Source organism: Pseudorca crassidens, chromosome 11 (genome assembly GCF_039906515.1).
Source record: "Pseudorca crassidens isolate mPseCra1 chromosome 11, mPseCra1.hap1, whole genome shotgun sequence".
Classification (NCBI taxonomy): domain Eukaryota; kingdom Metazoa; phylum Chordata; class Mammalia; order Artiodactyla; family Delphinidae; genus Pseudorca; species Pseudorca crassidens.
In genome coordinates this window covers 46,249,620-46,266,505 of record NC_090306.1, presented here as the reverse complement: position 1 = coordinate 46,266,505, position 16,886 = coordinate 46,249,620, and the positions used below count along the sequence as shown (strand labels likewise).

The 16,886-nt window shown below is 52.6% G+C and overlaps 3 protein-coding genes across 11 annotated transcripts in view; 2 read left to right on the top strand and 1 right to left on the bottom strand.

Annotated features, from left to right (window-relative positions):
• The window catches only part of LOC137201981 (cyclic AMP-dependent transcription factor ATF-7), a 91,095-nt gene extending 83,943 nt beyond the window's left edge, over positions 1-7,152 (top strand). For all 5 annotated transcript variants that reach the window (XM_067696737.1, XM_067696733.1, XM_067696734.1 and 2 more), the window contains one exon: positions 1,793-7,152. In XM_067696737.1, coding sequence (XP_067552838.1) covers positions 1,793-2,010 — 218 coding nt within the window. In that variant the 3' untranslated portion in view covers positions 2,011-7,152. The remainder of the gene's footprint in view (positions 1-1,792) is intronic.
• Positions 7,153-7,301: 149 nt separating this feature from the next.
• On the top strand, positions 7,302-11,017 carry NPFF (neuropeptide FF-amide peptide precursor). Its single transcript, XM_067696782.1, has 3 exons — positions 7,302-10,377; positions 10,606-10,727; positions 10,840-11,017. Exons 1-3 carry the CDS (start codon positions 10,276-10,278, stop codon positions 10,931-10,933), a joined length of 318 nt encoding a protein of 105 aa, XP_067552883.1. The 5' UTR covers positions 7,302-10,275; the 3' UTR covers positions 10,934-11,017.
• A 255-nt stretch (positions 11,018-11,272) lies between these two features.
• On the bottom strand, positions 11,273-16,584 carry TARBP2 (TARBP2 subunit of RISC loading complex). Of its 5 annotated transcripts, none has more exons than XM_067696778.1 (9): positions 16,209-16,584; positions 15,492-15,656; positions 14,573-14,675; positions 13,877-13,972; positions 13,246-13,318; positions 12,910-13,027; positions 12,495-12,622; positions 11,863-12,064; positions 11,273-11,706 (listed from the first exon to the last, which is right to left on the bottom strand). In XM_067696778.1, exons 2-9 carry the CDS (start codon positions 15,649-15,651, stop codon positions 11,549-11,551), a joined length of 1,038 nt encoding a protein of 345 aa, XP_067552879.1. In that variant the 5' UTR covers positions 15,652-15,656; positions 16,209-16,584; the 3' UTR covers positions 11,273-11,548. The 5 variants fall into 5 exon arrangements, with proteins under 5 accessions (XP_067552879.1, XP_067552876.1, XP_067552878.1 ...); XM_067696775.1 differs by having other exon boundaries at positions 15,492-15,661; positions 16,209-16,575; XM_067696777.1 differs by lacking the exon at positions 16,209-16,584 and adding an exon at positions 15,961-16,099 and having other exon boundaries at positions 15,492-15,661.
• Between the last annotated feature and the right edge of the window lie 302 nt (positions 16,585-16,886).

Genomic DNA, 16,886 nt, shown 5'->3' with positions numbered 1-16,886 from the left:
AAAAGAAAATCAAAAATTGCACCAAAGGTTTTGGACTGAGCGACTGCAGGAACGGAGTTGCCATTGATGGAGATAGGGGAGAGTGTAGGAAGAAATGGACTGGGTGGTATATCGGGAGCTCAGGTTTGGAAGCCTCTTAGGCTTGCAGCTGGAGCTGTCAAGCAGGCAGCTGGTTGTATGGGTCTGCAGTTCAGAGGAAAGGCTGAAGGTACAACTTGGGGAGTCAGCAGAATATGGATAGCTTTTAAAGCCATGAAACTGGATGAAATGTTATTGTCAAAGAGAGCACATAGGTAGAAAAAGAGAAGTTCCAGGACTGAGCCCTGGGTACTCCAATATTTAGAGGTCAGAGAGATGAGAAGGGACCCACAAGAGAGACTGAGAATGCGTAGCCAAGCAGGTAGGAGGAAAGCCAGCTGAGCAGCTGAGTGCGGTGTTCTGTAAGCCAAGGTAAGAAAGTGTTTCAGGAAGTTTAGTGATCAACTATTTCAGTCCTTTTGATGGGCTAAGGATGACAAGGACTGAGTATTTATCAGTGTGAAGTCTATATACAGTAAGGTTTCTATTCAGTCCCTACAAGAACTCTGACAGATAGTCAACCTTTGAAATTACTTATTTGTTACAGCAAAGATGTATTTAGTTCCTACTGTGTGGTATGGACATAGTGGTAGTTACCTGACATAAGACAAACGAGACACTCTCCTATCTCTGAGAGACTCACAGGGTTATGAGGAGATAAACATGTCCAGCCATGGGTAAGGTAAGCACAGGTATCCCAAAGAGCCCCTAGACTGGGAACTTCCTGAGGACAAGGGGCCTGTCTATTCTTTATATACCCTAGTGCCTGGCACACGGGCAATACTCAGTAAATATTTGATGAATAAATGAATGTATGCTCTGAAAGCACAAACGATGAAATAGTTAATTTCCTGAGTGTAACAAAGAAGGCTTCACAGAGGAGGTAGTATTTGAATCCTGAAAGAAGACTCAGGCATTTATCAGGAGGTCAGAAATACAACCAACTATTGAAATTTTGCCCTTATTCTACACATCTCTGTTTAAGTAGCCAGAGAGGCTATCTGATGTTCAGTGAAACTCCTTGAGTGTTAAGCAACATGGAGTTACCTTTGTATGCAGCTCAGACATTTGTGTTTAGTAATAAAAGTTACTGTCACTTTAGGTGGAGTGGCATAACTCAAAGTAAATGTGTTAAATCGTTAATGCCTAGCTAGTTAATAGTCAGGAGGGTCTGACAGACCTCTTTGTAGTTGGTTGTGTTGACTGAACCTTGGCCAAGGACTGGTCATTTGTAACATCATTTGATTGTAGCTTGATATCTATCAGGTTTACCTATGGTGCAACTACATGCTAAAGGAATATTAAAAATAATAGAATGATTGCAATGTTGTGAGCATTAATAAGAGAGGATAGCTAAAAAGAGATCTATTTTAAATCACCTTCAAAGACATGAATAAGAGGAAGTGTGTTCCAATAAGGGTAATGAACTGTGCAGAGACCTAGAAGCCAGGCAGTATAATTAACACGTTGGGGGTTTGCTTTATGGGGATAGATGGGTTAATTTTGGCCTAGCTTGCTTCTCTTCTCACAACTTCCAGTTTCCTAGCCCATTTATGGCTTAGAAGCCAAGATTCTGGGAAGTTTTCCCCCCTAAAAACATGGGCTTCATTTTCCTTTGGGCCCCTTTAGAATTATGGCAAAAGGTAGTTCTGCCTATTTCCCCATTCTGTGTTCTAACCACTTGCTCTCTGCTTTTTGCCCTCCTTCCTGGCAGAAAGCCCCAAGGAAAGCTCAGAGCCAACGGGTTCTCCAGCCCCTGTGATTCAGCACAGCTCAGCAACAGCCCCGAGCAATGGCCTCAGCGTTCGCTCTGCAGCTGAAGCTGTGGCCACCTCAGTCCTCACTCAGATGGCCAGCCAAAGGACAGAACTGAGCATGCCCATACAGTCGCATGTGATCATGACCCCACAGTCTCAGTCTGCGGGCAGATGATGCCTCCCCTGGTGGAGAGGTCCCCAGCCAGAGCTCGCCCGCCCGAGAGCCAAGAGAGATGTCATCTTATCCTCTCCCATCTGCCTTGGACATGGCAGTATGGGGGGGAAATTGTGTGTTGTGAGTAATGGTCAGATGTGGGGCTTTTCTCACATGGTCATTTACGTTGACACCTGTACTAGGAGCCTCCAAGCCCCAGAGCCACATAGATCATACCCCAAGGGGGAAGTTTCTGATGTACCCACAGCCAAAGGCCTTTCCCGACGGTCCGAACAATCATCCCTGCCCATGCACGTGTACCTGTCTCTTTTAACACTAACCCTTGTACTTCTAGGTTTCGGTTTCTCAGTTCCCCCTCTTTCCACCAAGCCATGGCTCTTACCTTCTTGATTCTTAGCAGCATGCCACTTCCTACTAGGTAGAGGGAGGCTAGAGTTGATGGCATATCAATGGCTGACCCATCCCTAGCCACCCCATGGACTCAGGACTTTGTCTCCCAGTAGCTGCTTATTTATGCCTTTTTCCCCCTCCGTAAATTCTAGTTAAAACATTCACTTATGGAGAATGTGAGGTTACCTTTGATGTATGAAGTAGCAGTATTTCCCAGCTCTTCCATAAACTTTAATCCTCCCTACTTGCCACCAAAACAAAAACAGAGAAATGAAACCTCAAACGGTCTAGTCCTTTCTCATTTATTTCCAGAGCTATTTGGGTACCTCATTTTATGTCTTGAGTTTTCCCAGTCTAGTGGTGGGGTCTTTTCCACCTCCCACTAAGCCTTGGCAACCTCATCTTGTGGCCTTATTAGATAGTGCTTGGTAGTGAAAAGGGAAAGAGCCCAGGATCTGACTGGCTGGTTCCCTTCCCATCCCCCACTCCATCCTCCTTCAGTTCTAATCATCAGGACAGGCAGGAACAATGTAGTTTAAAGCTTGTTCCATCAAGTTACTAGATTGATTCTTTTATGTTTTACAAGAGTTTACTAGCCAAAGCATACAGATTGCTTTTGGTCATCTTTCCACTCCTGCCTCTCCCTCTTCGTGCCCCTGCCTGCATTCCTGCCTCTGTCTCTCTTCTATAATTAGTTCTGATGCAGCCCTCTGGAAGCTGTCCTGTAGGGGATTCTTGTGCTCCCTCCCCTCCCCTCGCCCCCCATCTCTCAGTCTCACACATCTGTCTTCTTTTCTGAGTGAGGGTCTGATATTCACAACTGGTCCTCACTGGATCTGCCTTCGCTCTCTTTCACTAGGCTCCAAGCCTAGCCACTAGGTCTCTCTGGTTCTGTAGCGTTTCTTTAGCTCTTTTCTTCTCTCTGCCCCCTGGATGCAATGCATCTCCATAGTCTATGCCCCAGGACCCTGAGGCATCATAGCTGAGGTCCTGAGTGGGTTTTCTTGAGTATAAGTTAGGGTGGGGGGAGGCACGGGAAGGGAAGGTGGAGCACTGATGTCAGCAGAAGAGTCCTGCTCGTTGAAGAGTCTGACCTGCCTGGGAAATTGGTGACTGTTGCTCTCAGCCATTCTTACTTTGAAAAGTTGTGTTGCAGGGGGGGAAATTCATCCCTCTTGTCCCTCTTTCTTCCCCATTCAGACTCCTCATCTTCCTTTGGCTCTGAACTATGCAATTTCTACCAAGGCCATAGGAAGCAGTCCAAAGCCAGAGGCCTGTGGATAGATAGGTCAGCTTTAATAGCCCTTCAGTATGAAGCCCTTCCAATTGTCCCAGAGCCACTTTCTGCCATCTGCCCAAGCCAATAATGTCCTTTTCTCTCTCTCTCCTACCTCCATCTTATACATGCATACAGAGTGACTGCCAGCTTCCTTTCTTATTTTATCTTCCAAAATTGGCTATCGTAGAGGAATGAGGAAATGTTCTAAGCTACGAGATTCCCATCTCCTCAGACTGATAAACTGGTGAGCCAGTTAGAGGACATGTTCTACTGCATTTGTTTTTAATTTTCCCTCCTGCTTTTCAGAGCTGGTGTTGAAGAAGCCACACCTGGTGAAGAGAAAGGAGAGAAAACATGGTTTTCTCATCCTCCCCCACCCAGGACCCAACAGGAACAGCCCCTGAGGTGACTCAGACTAGCAAATGGCACGGCAGATGGTCAGGATGCAGGTTACCACCTCCAGGGACTCCACTTGCCTTTAAAACTTCACAGCCATAACTTGTGCTCAGGACTTTTCCTTTAGATGGCTGCTCCCTGGGATTTTCTCCTGCCTTAGTTGTGTTTCATTTTTTGTTATCTTTATTTCCCACTTGTAGCCTTGCCCTAAAGCTTGACTGCGTTTATGGCTCCTAAGGAGCCTTCATAAGACCCTTGACTGTTTTTCTTCCCCCTTCAGTCATGTGTTTTTCAAGTTAAGAATCAGTTTGTCGCTGCACACATGCCCTGCCTCACTGCTTGGCCTTGGAGGAAGTTTGAGTCCTGCCAGTCTGTCCCTGTGTAGGATGGCTAATTTATGTAGAGGGTCTTATTTAGTTTCTTAGTCCCCATGTCTAATTCTCTTGAGTCCTTATTTCATTTTCATCAGTGGTAAGTTAGTATTGGGGACCTAACCGAGAGGCATTGGCAGAACCTTAGTAGTAAAGCAGCAGTGAAATGAGGAAGGAACAACGACAGGACCTCCCCCACCCCAGACAGCTCTTCAGTTGGTCCTTAGTCTCACTAAGAAGGCAGAGCGATTGCTTGCCCTGAAGTCTCTCTTGTAGTCAAGGGGAATGACATTTACCTTGTTACTGCAGCCAGTTGTGTGGCCACTCTCCCCTGCTCCTTGCCCTCCAGACTCCTTTGGACCAGAACATCATGGAGGGTGTCACTTAGCTCTTTTTAAGGAACATGGCCTTTCTAGGGGCCTAAGGGAAGACACTTTCTAAAAGGGACTGGGAATGTGGATGCCTTAGGACTCTTCTAAGTGAACACAGGACTCAGGCCTCCCACTTCACTCCAAGGACACAGCAGCTAGAGACCCAAGGCCATAGAGAAAGGGGCCAGAGCCAGGTCTTCTGGTCCACAGACTTAATGCCGCATTGTCTTAGTATATGTGCTGCCGAAGCGAGCACTGCCCCGTTGTCTTAAAAGAAAGCTTGCTTAGAGTTGAAAAGTCTGAAAGCCTCCCACACTATGAGGAAGAACTAGAAAGAGTACAGCCTCCTTTACTTCATCTTTCCCTGTTGGCCGTACACCCAAATCTGGCTTCCTTCGGCCTCTGCTCCTCTCCTTGGCCCGAAGTCCTAGACTGTGTACACTCTCGGTGGCAGTAAAAGAGGAGATGGCCTAACTGAACCTCATTTTGCTGCCTTCCCTGTGCCTGTTCCGTTGTTCCAGTTCCTTTGCTGACTTACTGCCCTCCAGCACCACCCATTCTGGTAGACAGGGTGCTTAACCCTAACCACGCCCCATCTACAGCCTGAACCACCAAGTAGACACCAAAATATTCCTCCTCTGGTTCCTAAGTCCCCCGTTTGCTCACACTGAGAGGCTCCTTTAAAGGTGCTAGCCCTAAGACAGCTCTTCCCCACAAAGTTCCCTTTTCTTTCCTTCCCATCCCCAAATCATTATTTTTCATTAATATTGTACATTGTATACACAGGAAGGAAATGTACACTTTTTTTTTTTAATGTCATAACCAGTCTGTTTAGAATCCAGTCCTCCTAGCTGTATCACATATGCCTTTGTTGATATGCTCTTTCTGCTTTCTTTAGACTTTTGTTTGACTGGGGCGGAGAGAAGAGCAGGACAGGTGAGGATCCTAAGGCAGATTAGAGGCCCCCCATCCTACTTCAGCCTCCCACAACCCTAATCATTCCCTTCATAGTACAGACAGATTTCTGTTTCTGTTTGCACACATGCAAGTGCACACAGACATAAATCCTCACCATCCCAGGGTGGTGACCCAGCAGGGGTGAGTGTAGGTGGTTGCTAGCCAACATTCCCACCCTCCATACCAGTTCATTCGTGTCTCTTTGGGGTAAAGTTCTTCCCTGGAATGAGAAAAGGCTGGGGAGAGTAGGGCAGCTTAAGGCAGCTTACATCCTCTGTAGATGCAGGTTTGTATTGTAGCTGCTAGGGTTTCTCTTTTTAATGGGGGCTGGTAGCACAGAGCTATCTCATCAGCGTTAACTACTGGTGAGTGAGGATTTCGCTGTAAGAAATGGCTTTGAGCACTAGTTTCATTGACTTTCCCTTAGGGCAGTGGTTCTCAGAATGTAGTCCAGGACCAGCAGGACCATCATCTGGGAACTTGTTAGAAATGCACATTCAGGCCCCATCCCAGACATACTGAATCAGAAACTCGGGATGGGCTCTAACAAGCACTCAACGTGATTCTAACACACACTAAAGTTTGAGAACCATTGCCTTAGGGGCAAGCTGGGAAATTCTTACAGGGTATCAAGGATATTTTAAGTACCATCCTCTGCCTTAGCACTAGCATGTTTTTCCATTTCCTCCAGTCCCTCCCTCCACTCCCATTAAAACAACAACAATGTCACTCATCTCAAAATCTAGGTTTGTCTTCCTCTGCTTACTCCTAAAACCTGCCCTGCGTGGGTCTGGACAGGAGTTGTCCCATATTCCCTTGCAGACTGGTCACTCCATGTTCTTTGTTACAGGAAGGACCGGCTGTCCTGTTCTCCCACTCACCCCGCCCCCAACACACACCTTTCAGGCAGGGAGATGAGCCTTCAGCCCCAACAGTGGAGGCTACAGCCTCCTGACATGGTATCTGTTGAAAAGCTGTGTGTGCCTATGGTTATATCTCTGTTCATCTGTATATCTTGACATGTAGCAACACCTCTCCATGTCATCAAGGAACCTGACTCTGGGTCTGGGTTTCCCCAGTCCCCAGTGGTAGACTTTGACAGGTGGGAGGATGCAGTGCTACAGGCTGTTTTGTTATGAAACTGTCTTCTCCCTTCCCCTCCACGCACTTCAGCATGATCCCTGTGAGCAGGCTCACAGTCTCCTGGGACGGGGCTGAGGCAGAGGCTTCGCTCTCTTCTCCCTGACCGTCCCTCCTCCTGCCCCCTTGCCACATAGCAGTTATCCCCCGGCCATGCCTTCTCCCCCCTCCCTTGCCCTGACATATATTGTGCCTTATTTATGCTGCAAATATAACATTAAACTATCAAGAGAAGCACTGTTCCGTCTGATGTTTCAATACTCTGATCTACAAGTCCCATTGTCCATTCTTTCTGGGAATTCATTGGGCTTTCATGTCTGCGATCTTCACTCTCCCATTTCTTAGGACAGAAACAGCTGGCATTCTTATCCCTCCTTTTTATGCAGGGGAAGACACAGCCTAGGGGAGGTGGGTGGTTTGTATAAATTACGTAACACAACAGAAGGCTCAGATCTGTGCACTGCCCTTAGGGACGAGGGCCCTTGGCATCATGGGAGCCCTCACTAGAGAACTTGTGTGTTTTGCGTGAATGGGGCTCGGAGGGCGGTGGAAGGCAAGTGGCCTCTTAACCTTTCAGTGTTATGTCCCCCACCCCCGCAATTAAAAAATAATAAGCCCTACCCTCAGGAAGTTTCCAGCATGCCTGGGGAGTGCACTTAGACGCAGACAGAAGAAGTGCTCTATGATTCTATGAGTTCTGTGTGTGTGGGGAGGAGGGGAGTCCGGGAATGAGAGGTGGAGTTTATTTAGAAACACGCAAGATGGTTTACAAGAAAAAAACAGGTAGTGCTCAGGAACTGTGGGGAGGTGTGGGGCAGTCACTACTAATTCCTTGCATCTGTGTCTTCCTTGATACCACAGGTGAGGAGGGTGACCAGGCTAAAGAACTTGACCAGGAGATAGCTGGGTACCTCTGAGGGGTTTCCAATAGGAGAGAGGAGATGTACATGCTGTTTGTGGCCGGTGTTCGGTGTAACTGACACAGACAGGGAGCGCCAGTCTCCCCTGCGGAGCGGGAAAGGCAGTGGTGGTCTTCATTGTGGTCAGAAGCACGTGGGAGTCCAGAGAGAAGTAAAGGAAGTTGCTGAAAGCCAAATACCGAAACAAGATTGAGAGGTTTTGGAGGTGGGGATGAGACTGAAGGGAGGACAGTTTCCCAAGTTAAAAGAATTAACCCATTCCAACTTCTAGCCAAAGAAGAGACCCATCACCTCCATCCAGGACACAGGAAGCAGCTAGACCAGCCCCTTTCTGAATGCAGCCTCAGCTCAGATCCACTTGTAACTGGCGATCAGAGAAATCACAGAGGGTAAACATTTATTGTGTGCCTGCTGTGTGCTAGGTGGAGTGCTAGATGCTTTGCATTCATCAAGTTATTTACTGTTCACAAAACCTCTTGATAACAGGAGCAGTTACCTCATGATACTGATGATGACCCGAGGTTTAGCTTGAGGCACTTGCCCAAGGCACACAGCGAAGTGCAAGAGCTGGATTAAAACGGCTCTGACCCTGGAACGGCTCTGCAGCACCCCATCTACCCTCACACCTTGTTCCTCTGAACTTGGTCAGATAAGAATGGACAAGGACCTTGATACAGCGCAGGACCCATTTCCCACAGAAGAACCATCTCCTCATGGACTTGATGCTCCCATGTAAGAAGTGGTGAAACTACAAGATGTAATGATGATGAATGTCAGGTTCTATGCTTGGGACCAGCGGTGAGACAAAGCTTACAAAAAGGTTCACCCTAGCTTAGGCTGCATTGATAGACGTGAGTATCAAAACCTGATCTAACCTACCTATCCTAAGTGTAAGTTGGTTTCTAGATGCCTCACTTTAAAGAAGGGGGAACGCTTCCCCTTGAACAAAGAAAGACGAAAGAAAGAAGGAAGGAAGAATGAAATCTGTCCTCAAACATGGGAAAGGCTTGTAACATGAACGATGAGAGGTGTTCTCTGAGAGTGAGGGAAACCAGGACCCCTGGTGGAGGCCACAGGGAGATGAAAGCCAGCTCCTTGCAAGGATGATTCTGTCTGGACTGAGGAGATAGCAAGTTCCCGAGGACCCAGGACAATCACAGCTAACGTTGTGAGGAAGCCTGCTCTATGCCAGGTCCTGTGCTGCATGGGTTACAAAAAGTATCTCAAATAATGCTCACCGTAGGAAGTGGTTCCTTTCAACGTTGCCATGTTTTAGGTGAAGAAACTTCTTACAGAGAGCTAAGCATCTTGTCGAAGTCTGATTCACAGGCCCTTTATGTCATGGCACCTCTGCAGCATCAAGAGCCACACTGGTGGGACTGCTGAGGAAGGGACTCTAGGATCAGAAGGGAAACTGTACCAGATGACTTGGAAGGAACGCTTCCTGAGAGGCAGTGACTGATTTTTCCTAAGGTGGCATTCTAGGCACCTGCCCCAGTAGGTCAGGGCCAGAGCCAGGCAGAGGCTGGAGTGACTAGAGGGAGGTGGGCACCCCAGTATCCTGCCCCTGCCTTTCTGGAACTCGGTGGGGTCAGGGCCTGAGGACCTCCAGCCACCCTACCCTTCAACAAACTCTGTTCCAGAAAAAGGAAATGGCCGGGCCTGACAATGCAGAGCTGTGACCACAGGGTGGCAGCAGTGCTTCAGCTGCAGAGCACTGCTCCCTAGGCTGAAGTGAGGCAGGTCCTCAACAGTGCGAGTGAAGATGGGGGTCTGTCTACAGACATCTGAAGCAATCTCCACTTTCTGGGGGCTCTGAAACCTTTTAGTCTCCTGTATCTCACTTTTCTATCCACAGGCAAATCTCAGAGTAGTGATTCCATTTTTGATCCTCCAACAGGCACGTACATACACATGGGTGTGAATGGGCTGCGTGGCCCTTCCTGCAGCCTCTCCAGTCACCAGACTGGGTCATCCTGGCTGACTCTGACCCTGGCGCTTCCCTCCTTCCTTCCTAGGACATAATGCCTAGCCGGACAGGACTGTCTCTATGCTTTTATTCTACAAGTTAGGAAAGAGGAGGTGATCAGTTGTTGCTCTCCAACCTGTTGAGGGATTGGGAGTTCTTGAAGGTCCCCCAGGGCCTGGCTCTGACAAAGCATCTGCAATTAATGATGCTTCTTGAGCTCTGGAGACAGGATTTATGCATCTAATAAAGTCTATAACTCCAGGCTTAGGGGCTGGGGCCGGAGGCTGAGAGCAGGAAGTCCCACGGGGGCCAGAGGAAAGCGGGGCGGGGGGGGGGGGTCCCAGACGGCTCTTCATGGAGCCGTGCATTTCCACTGCCTGCTCTAGATTCCCCCTCAGGCTGCTGTCGGGGGTGAGGAACGGGGACAGCAGGTATAAGAGGCGGGTGTGGCCAAAGGAAGGCAGATGGCAGCATGGACTCCAGACGGGCAGCAGTGCTGCTGCTGCTGTTAGTAACAGACTGGGGCCGCGCTGAAGGACGAGGGGACCGGGATGAAGGAGACCAGAGCTTCACGGTAAGTCAGCATGCCCACCCCCTTGTCACCATTTTCCTGTACCTCAGCTTGAGAATTGTACTCCAGGTTCAAATACTCCCTGGCTGCCAGGGTCACTGGGTCCTCACATCTGAGAAAATGACTCCTTAGCCTCCTACAACTTGCCCCCGGAAGCCACTCCCTTCCCCTCGTGACCTAAACGCCCAAGGCCTTAGCCCATCTTCCTTCCCGGATGCCCCTGTACCACAGGAGGAAGACCGTGGCGCTCGCCCACTGCAGGATGCCCAGACCCCCGGGGCACTCTTGCGCTCCCTGCTCCAGGCCATGCAGAGACCCAGCCGGAGTCCAGCCTTCCTGTTTCAGCCCCAGAGGTGAGTCTAAGAGGGACACGGGCAAGGCAAGGGCCAGAGTGAGAGGGGCGGGAGGGCAGCGGGGAAGGGGGGCACTGGAAGGGCCTACAGCTGAGGATGGATCTCTCCTAAGGTTTGGCAGAAACACCCGGGGCTCCTGGAGCAACGAAAGGCTGAGCTCCCCATTCTGGAGCCTGGCTGCCCCTCAGCGCTTTGGGAAGAAGTGACACGCCATCCTTTGATGTTTGCATGCAAGGCCCACACCCGAAAGTGCCACGTGTCCCCCCAAATAAAGCTGTCTGGCTTCTGAATCAGTGTGCGTGTCTGTCTGTATGAGACAGAGGGCCAGGAGGGAGTCCCAAGACAAGAACCACAGCTCCCTCCGTCTCTGCCAAACCAAGCTCTCCAGGAACAGGCGATGGAGTTCCCAGAGGTCAGTGCACCCAACCTCCTGCCACCGGAAAGGCAAACATGGGGACCTGTGGGGAGCAAAGTGGGGAGGCACACCAGGGGAAGTGACCTGGTGCTAACCTCTGCCACCGACTACTCAGGGAAACAGAGCAGGATTTAAGAATCCAAAAAGCAGCACGTTTATTTGAGGCTCTTACTGGAGAGCTCCCGATTTCATTCCCCTTCTTCATTACCAGTTACGTGAGGACAGAACCCGGGCCAGCTGAGGCCCCTGGTTCCTGGCCCTGTGCCCTCCTCAGCCTGCAGGCAGGCAGTCTGTGTCAGAGGTAGAGGTGGCACCTCCAGGGGGTACCAGAGCTGGGCAGATGCACGGGCCGGGGGCAGGAAGAGCAGGGAGCAAAGGACGAATGTCCACGAGTCCAGCCGGGGCTTTATTTGCTGCCCGCCATGATCTTGAGGTACTGCAGGGCGCGGCGTGCAGCCTCGCCTCGGGCTGCCTCCCTGGTAGTTGCAGAGCCGTGACACACGGTGGCCGGCTGTGTGGACAGCTCCACCAGGCACTGGCAGAGCCCACTGAGGCTCAACTCCTCTGCAGACCAAGAGAGAAGAGGGAGGCAGTGCTAGGCAGGAAGGCAGCACCGGGAAGGGGGTGTCCATGTCATCACCATGCCCTCCCGAACCCTTACTCCCATCCATACTTGCTCGGGTCCAGTCCCACCATCCCCCTGCCCCCCAGTAACCATACCAATATCCAGGTAGCTGACATGGAAGGCCTGCTCCTCAGAGAGCTCGCTGAGGACACTGCAGCAAGCAGAGCCCAGAGCGCCCAGGGAGCCCGCGGAGCAGCTGCGCAGGGACAGGATCTTCTCTCCCACCGAATTCCGCAGAGAATCCCAGGTGCAGCCTGGGCCCCGGTTCCGAAGTCCATCTAGACGGGAGCCCACACCCTGACAAGATGGGGACAGGAAGGAGGATGCAGCCAGGGACTCTGAGACCCAAGCGTTTAACAGACATCCTATGTCCAAGGAGAGAAAAGCCCAAAGGACGCTTCCTCCCATTGCCTCCCCCAGTCAACCCCTGTGTGGCCACCTCTAGCTATTAGACCGTGGACCGGATGGCCAGGCAGCCTTCCTCATTCCAGTAACAGAAGCCTACAGGGCCCCTGCCCTGGGCCAGCTCCCTCCCCCAGCGCACTCACCATGCAGGCCTATAGCTGAGGCTGAGAGGGGGCCCAAGAAACCCTGGGTCTGGTAGGAGAAAGGGCGGAAGCAGCCCTGGGACCCCGAGAGGCTCACTTGCAGGTCACAGACCCGAGCCCCCAGTGCCCAGCCCCCGCGTGGGGGACGGAGCCCGGGGCCCAGCCCACAAGGCACTCACGAGGGAAAAGTGATCGTCCTCAGGCTCCGCCTCACTCCCCTCCCGCGCATCCAGAGGCACCGTGTGCACGCGAAGCAGCATTTTGGCCGCTGCATTGCGCTTTGCCAGCTTTTTGGAAGTGCCACTGCCTGCAAGGGGGAGAGGGTTGCTGAATCATGGTTCCCAACAGACGCAGTGCTTCCACCCGCTCAGGGGATGTCAACTGAAAAGAGGAGCTCAGGACCTGCTACGCGTCCGAGAACCTAGCCGGCCAAAAGAGGAGGGCAGGACAGGGTGCAAGGAGAAAGCTAGGAGGAAGGAGCCAAGCTGGGGGTCTCCGCCAGGAAAGCAGAGAGAGGCTGGGAGCTGCCTGTGGCTGTGGCTGAGGTGCTGCGGGATGGACAGTAGCTACAGGAACTCCCCTCTGCCCAGTTACCAATCTCAATGAAACGCTCCACCCGGCAGGTCATGGTAAACTCTTTGCGGTGGGCTGGTCCAGACTCCTGGGTCACTGTGTACTCAGGCAACCGCCAGCCTTTCTGTACCACCAGTTCCTTGGAAGGGAGAAACAAGGGTGCACAAGACAGTGAGAAAGAGTCCTCACATCCTCTCCCCCTCCCACCCTGGAAGCCTCAGACTCGGAGTTAAAGAAGGAATAAAGGAGGGGTGGGAGAAGCCCTCAGAACAAGGTAACAGCCCCACATCAGCTACCCCCATGGCCCCTGGTACAAGGGAAGACAGGCATGCATGGGAAATGAGGATGGGGACACACCTGCAAAGCACCAACGGGGTTGCACTCAGACTGCTGAGGGGAGACAGGGGGCTGCACCTCCATGGGGGGGCTCCTGAAGGAAAAAGGGCCCAGGGCCAAAGCTGAGGGGGCTGGCTCCTTCGGCGGCTGCCCATGAGTCCTAAGCCCTGCTCTGGTTTCCCCCACTGCCATCTCCCTACTCCCCACCAGGCAGGCAGCTGTCTCTCCAAACGTCAAGCCGGCTCTCTTGCCCCTCCCACCCCAGCAAGGTCTCCTCCAGCTCCCAGGCCCATTTCGATTTTCCGGAACACTTGACTGTCGCCTCGCCAGGACAGTGGAGAGGGGTGTGTGTCCAGTCCCCAGAAGCACCTGATGGGACTCAAACACAGGGCCATCATGTGGCCAACTCAGAAGAAAATGGGGCCTGCAAGACCTTTAACATCAACCATGTGGCTACTGAAAAATTATAAATTACCTCCCATCTCAAGAGCTTACCAGCTGGTGCAAATTCTTCAAACTCTGGTCCCCAACTATTCCATCCTCTGTTTACACTCAGACTTCCTCATGCCTGACCAGCCTGGGTGCAAGGGCTAGGGGCCAGGAGCCAGGACCCCTTCCCGCCCCCCCAGGGCAGGCAGGAAACACAAGATACCTGGTTGGGACAGCAGATGAAACAGGAATAGCAGCCGCTGCAGCTGTAAACACCGGCACGTCCTCAGGCAGTGAAGAGTCTAGGGGAGAAAAAGAACTTCCCGAGGGGAAGGGGGCCTTTGATTCACACCCACGTGGGGTGGGGGTGGGGAATAAAGGGTGTGGGACCCAGGTCCTCCTGACCTGCCCATCCCCTAAGAAAATCTCTTCCCACTAGAGACAAAAACTCAGGGAAGCTCAACCACCAGTTCCTCCTGAGATCTTTTGCTGCCAAACACTTGATCAAAAAGACTAAGAAAAGCGGGAGGAGGGTCTCTTCCTACCCAAGAACCACGGGAGCAACAAACACCAACCTGAGTATGGAAGACGGAATATGCCATCTTGCTGGAGAGGGGAAGTATGTTGGGGAGCAGCTCCCTCCAGCCTCAGCCTCCACCCCTCCCCCTCCCCAGGCCCCAACCTGGGCCCCAAACCACAGCCATAACCCCTCACTGGGGCTGGCCGTTGCCCCCCAGAATCCTTCACAGCAGCAGGAGCCCTGGAAGCATCCTGCTCGGGTTCCAGAGGAAGCTCTCAGGAAGAGGTCAAGTCGGCGTGGTTCAGTGTCACGAGGCCAAGCCTACGGGGCAGAGGGGCTGGTGCAGGGGCCTGGGTTCCTGACAGAGCCTCTAGGATGCCTTGGCTGTACCTCCCTCACCTGCTGTCCTCCAGGGCCGGCTCCAGCATGCTCCCCCCTTTGAGGTGTTTGAGGGCCACCTCGGCTGCCTTGTGCTTGGCTGCCTTCTTGCTGGGGCCCTGACCTGAGAGAGGGGGTGTGGGCAATACTGGAGGTCACTGGAAGGACAGAAGAGAAACCAGCATCCCACAGCCTCTCTCCTCACAGCCAGAAGGAGTCAACCAAGCCCCCTCTCATCAACCTCCCCCTGCCCAAGACTGGAAGTGTTAATGCTAACTGCTGTCATGAAGGGCCCTTATCTTTCCATGAGTTCCCCAAATCAAGCCATGCCGGGCAGAACTCCTCCTGAGGTCAGACACTTTGTCTGGAGGTTCTTTCTCTGCCTCACTTTCCTCTGGGAAGCACTTTCTTTCCTCTCAATAGAGCTGGCTGGAAAAATAGAAAGAGTGCAGGCTCTAGAGGCAAAACCTGGCTCTGCCACCTACTAGGCATGTGACCTTGCCCCAGTCATTGAATCTCTCTGAGCCTCGGTTTCCTCAGATTCAAAATGAGGATACTACCACCTACATCAGCTGGATCCGACCACGGTTTAAGGTAAGTGTGAACTTGATTAAGCACCTGGAGCAGAGTCCAGCACAGCGGGCACTCACTCCCCCAAATGCTGCACTGAGATTTCGATTTATCTCCTCTTACTTCTTTCTCCAGGATAACAACGATCTGCCGGGTCACTGTGGCAGCGCGGCTTTGCTCCTCTAACTCTCCCGAGTCCTACCCACCTCCTCACAGACCTGTGCTCCTAACCCAGTCAGGGATTTTCCCCCTGAAATCTCTCCTGCCCTCACTGGTCTTGGAGAAAAGAACTGTGAATAGATTCCAAGCAATAAAGCCAATGGGGCCCTGTGAACGCACACCCCAGCCAGGCTGCCCAAGCCTTCCTCACCAGTGCAGCTGGTGTCGCCAACGGTGACCCGGAAGGTGAAATTAGGCTGGTGGGCTTGGCCCTCGGCTTTGAGAAGGTCGTACACGGGCGTCTTCCCTATTCTGGTCCCATACTCCTGCAGAAGGCTGATCGGGGTCTTGCCCGGGTTGGCTGCCAGCATTTGCTCTATACTGGGGGGAAGGGCACAAACCCTCATCACACCTCCCCTTTCTGCACCCACCTGGCCAAGCACTGCCATATCAGATCCAGGCACACTACGGGGGACAAAGGGTCCAGGGGACCTTAGGCAGCCACCGGCTGGGTTCAGTGTGGAGTAGAGGTGCAGGCTGGGAAAGCAGGGTCCAGTGCCCCAGGGCAAGCGGGGAAAGCACTGTTCCTTGTCTTAGTTAAGGCGAGGGATCCTGTACCCCAGTGCAGTTTGGAAGTGCATGTCCCCTGACACAGTGCAGGCCAGGTCCCCAGTACCCACCAAATGCACTGAATGTCGGGGGCATAAAGCCCAACGCCCCAGTGCAGTCTGGGAACCGGGCCAACCCCGAACTAGCTAATGCTGGAGGCTGTGGCCACTGCCGGGGTGCATGCCGGGAACCACGGCCCACTACCCCAGTGCTTGCCGGGAACAACCCTCAGGCCAGGTGCATGCTGGGGCCGCGACGCTACTCCCTCCGCACCGTGCCAAGTTATGCGCCCTGCAGGGATCGGTACTAGGCGGCTCACCTGGGCAGCCCGCAGCCCGTGGTAATGCCGGAGCCCTGCTCCTCTTCACTCATTCCCTCCTCCGTCTCCGCGGGCGCCACCGTGACTGCAGCCTCCACGCGCCCCAATACACCGCCGACGAGCTAGGGCCGGGGCCAAGCCCCGAGTCGCGGCCGGTCGGGCCTGCCGCGGAGCATGCTGGGATATGGAGTCCCCCGCCCACCCGACTCTAAGAGTCTCCATCAGGAGGGGAGCTATCCGCCCCACAACCCTCCGCGTGGTTTGCCCGGGCAGGCAGCATCGCCTTCTGGGAGGAGCGGACTCATCCACTGTCGCTTCCCGAGCTGAGGGTGGTTTTTTGTTTTTTGTTTTTTGTTTTTAATATCGCCCCGCCTCCTTCCTTCCGCGTCTCCTAGCCTCAGGGCTGGGGCTCTGGGCGTGCGTACTAGCAGAGTGGAAGCGTCTAGGGGCGGGGCGGTAAGGGCGAACTCGAGACTGGGGGCCTTCGGGTCCCTTGAAAACTACAGAACCCAGGAGCTTGCGCGCCATCTTTGTCGCAGCTGGAGGGGCAGGGTCAAACGTGCACGAAAAGTTTCGCGGCGTAATTGGTTATTCCCGACTGCGCTCGCTTGCTCTAGGAGGATTGCGACTGGTTACTTCACCTAGAGGGGCGGGGACAAGGGAAGAGTCAACCCCCCC

Coding starts and splice junctions, on each gene's coding strand:
- TARBP2 (XM_067696775.1), bottom strand. CDS start 16,261: ATGAGTGAAGAGGAGCAGGGCTCCGGCATTACCACGGGCTGCGGGCTG. Junction 14,676..15,491: donor TGGCGACACCAGCTGCACTG/GTGAGGAAGGCT, acceptor CCCCTCTCTCAG/GTCAGGGCCCCAGCAAGAAG. Junction 13,973..14,572: donor CCGGCCCTGGAGGACAGCAG/GTGAGGGAGGTA, acceptor CCCCTCGGGAAG/TTCTTTTTCTCCCCTAGACT.
- NPFF (XM_067696782.1), top strand. CDS start 10,276: ATGGACTCCAGACGGGCAGCAGTGCTGCTGCTGCTGTTAGTAACAGAC. Junction 10,378..10,605: donor AAGGAGACCAGAGCTTCACG/GTAAGTCAGCAT, acceptor CCTGTACCACAG/GAGGAAGACCGTGGCGCTCG. Junction 10,728..10,839: donor TTCCTGTTTCAGCCCCAGAG/GTGAGTCTAAGA, acceptor ATCTCTCCTAAG/GTTTGGCAGAAACACCCGGG.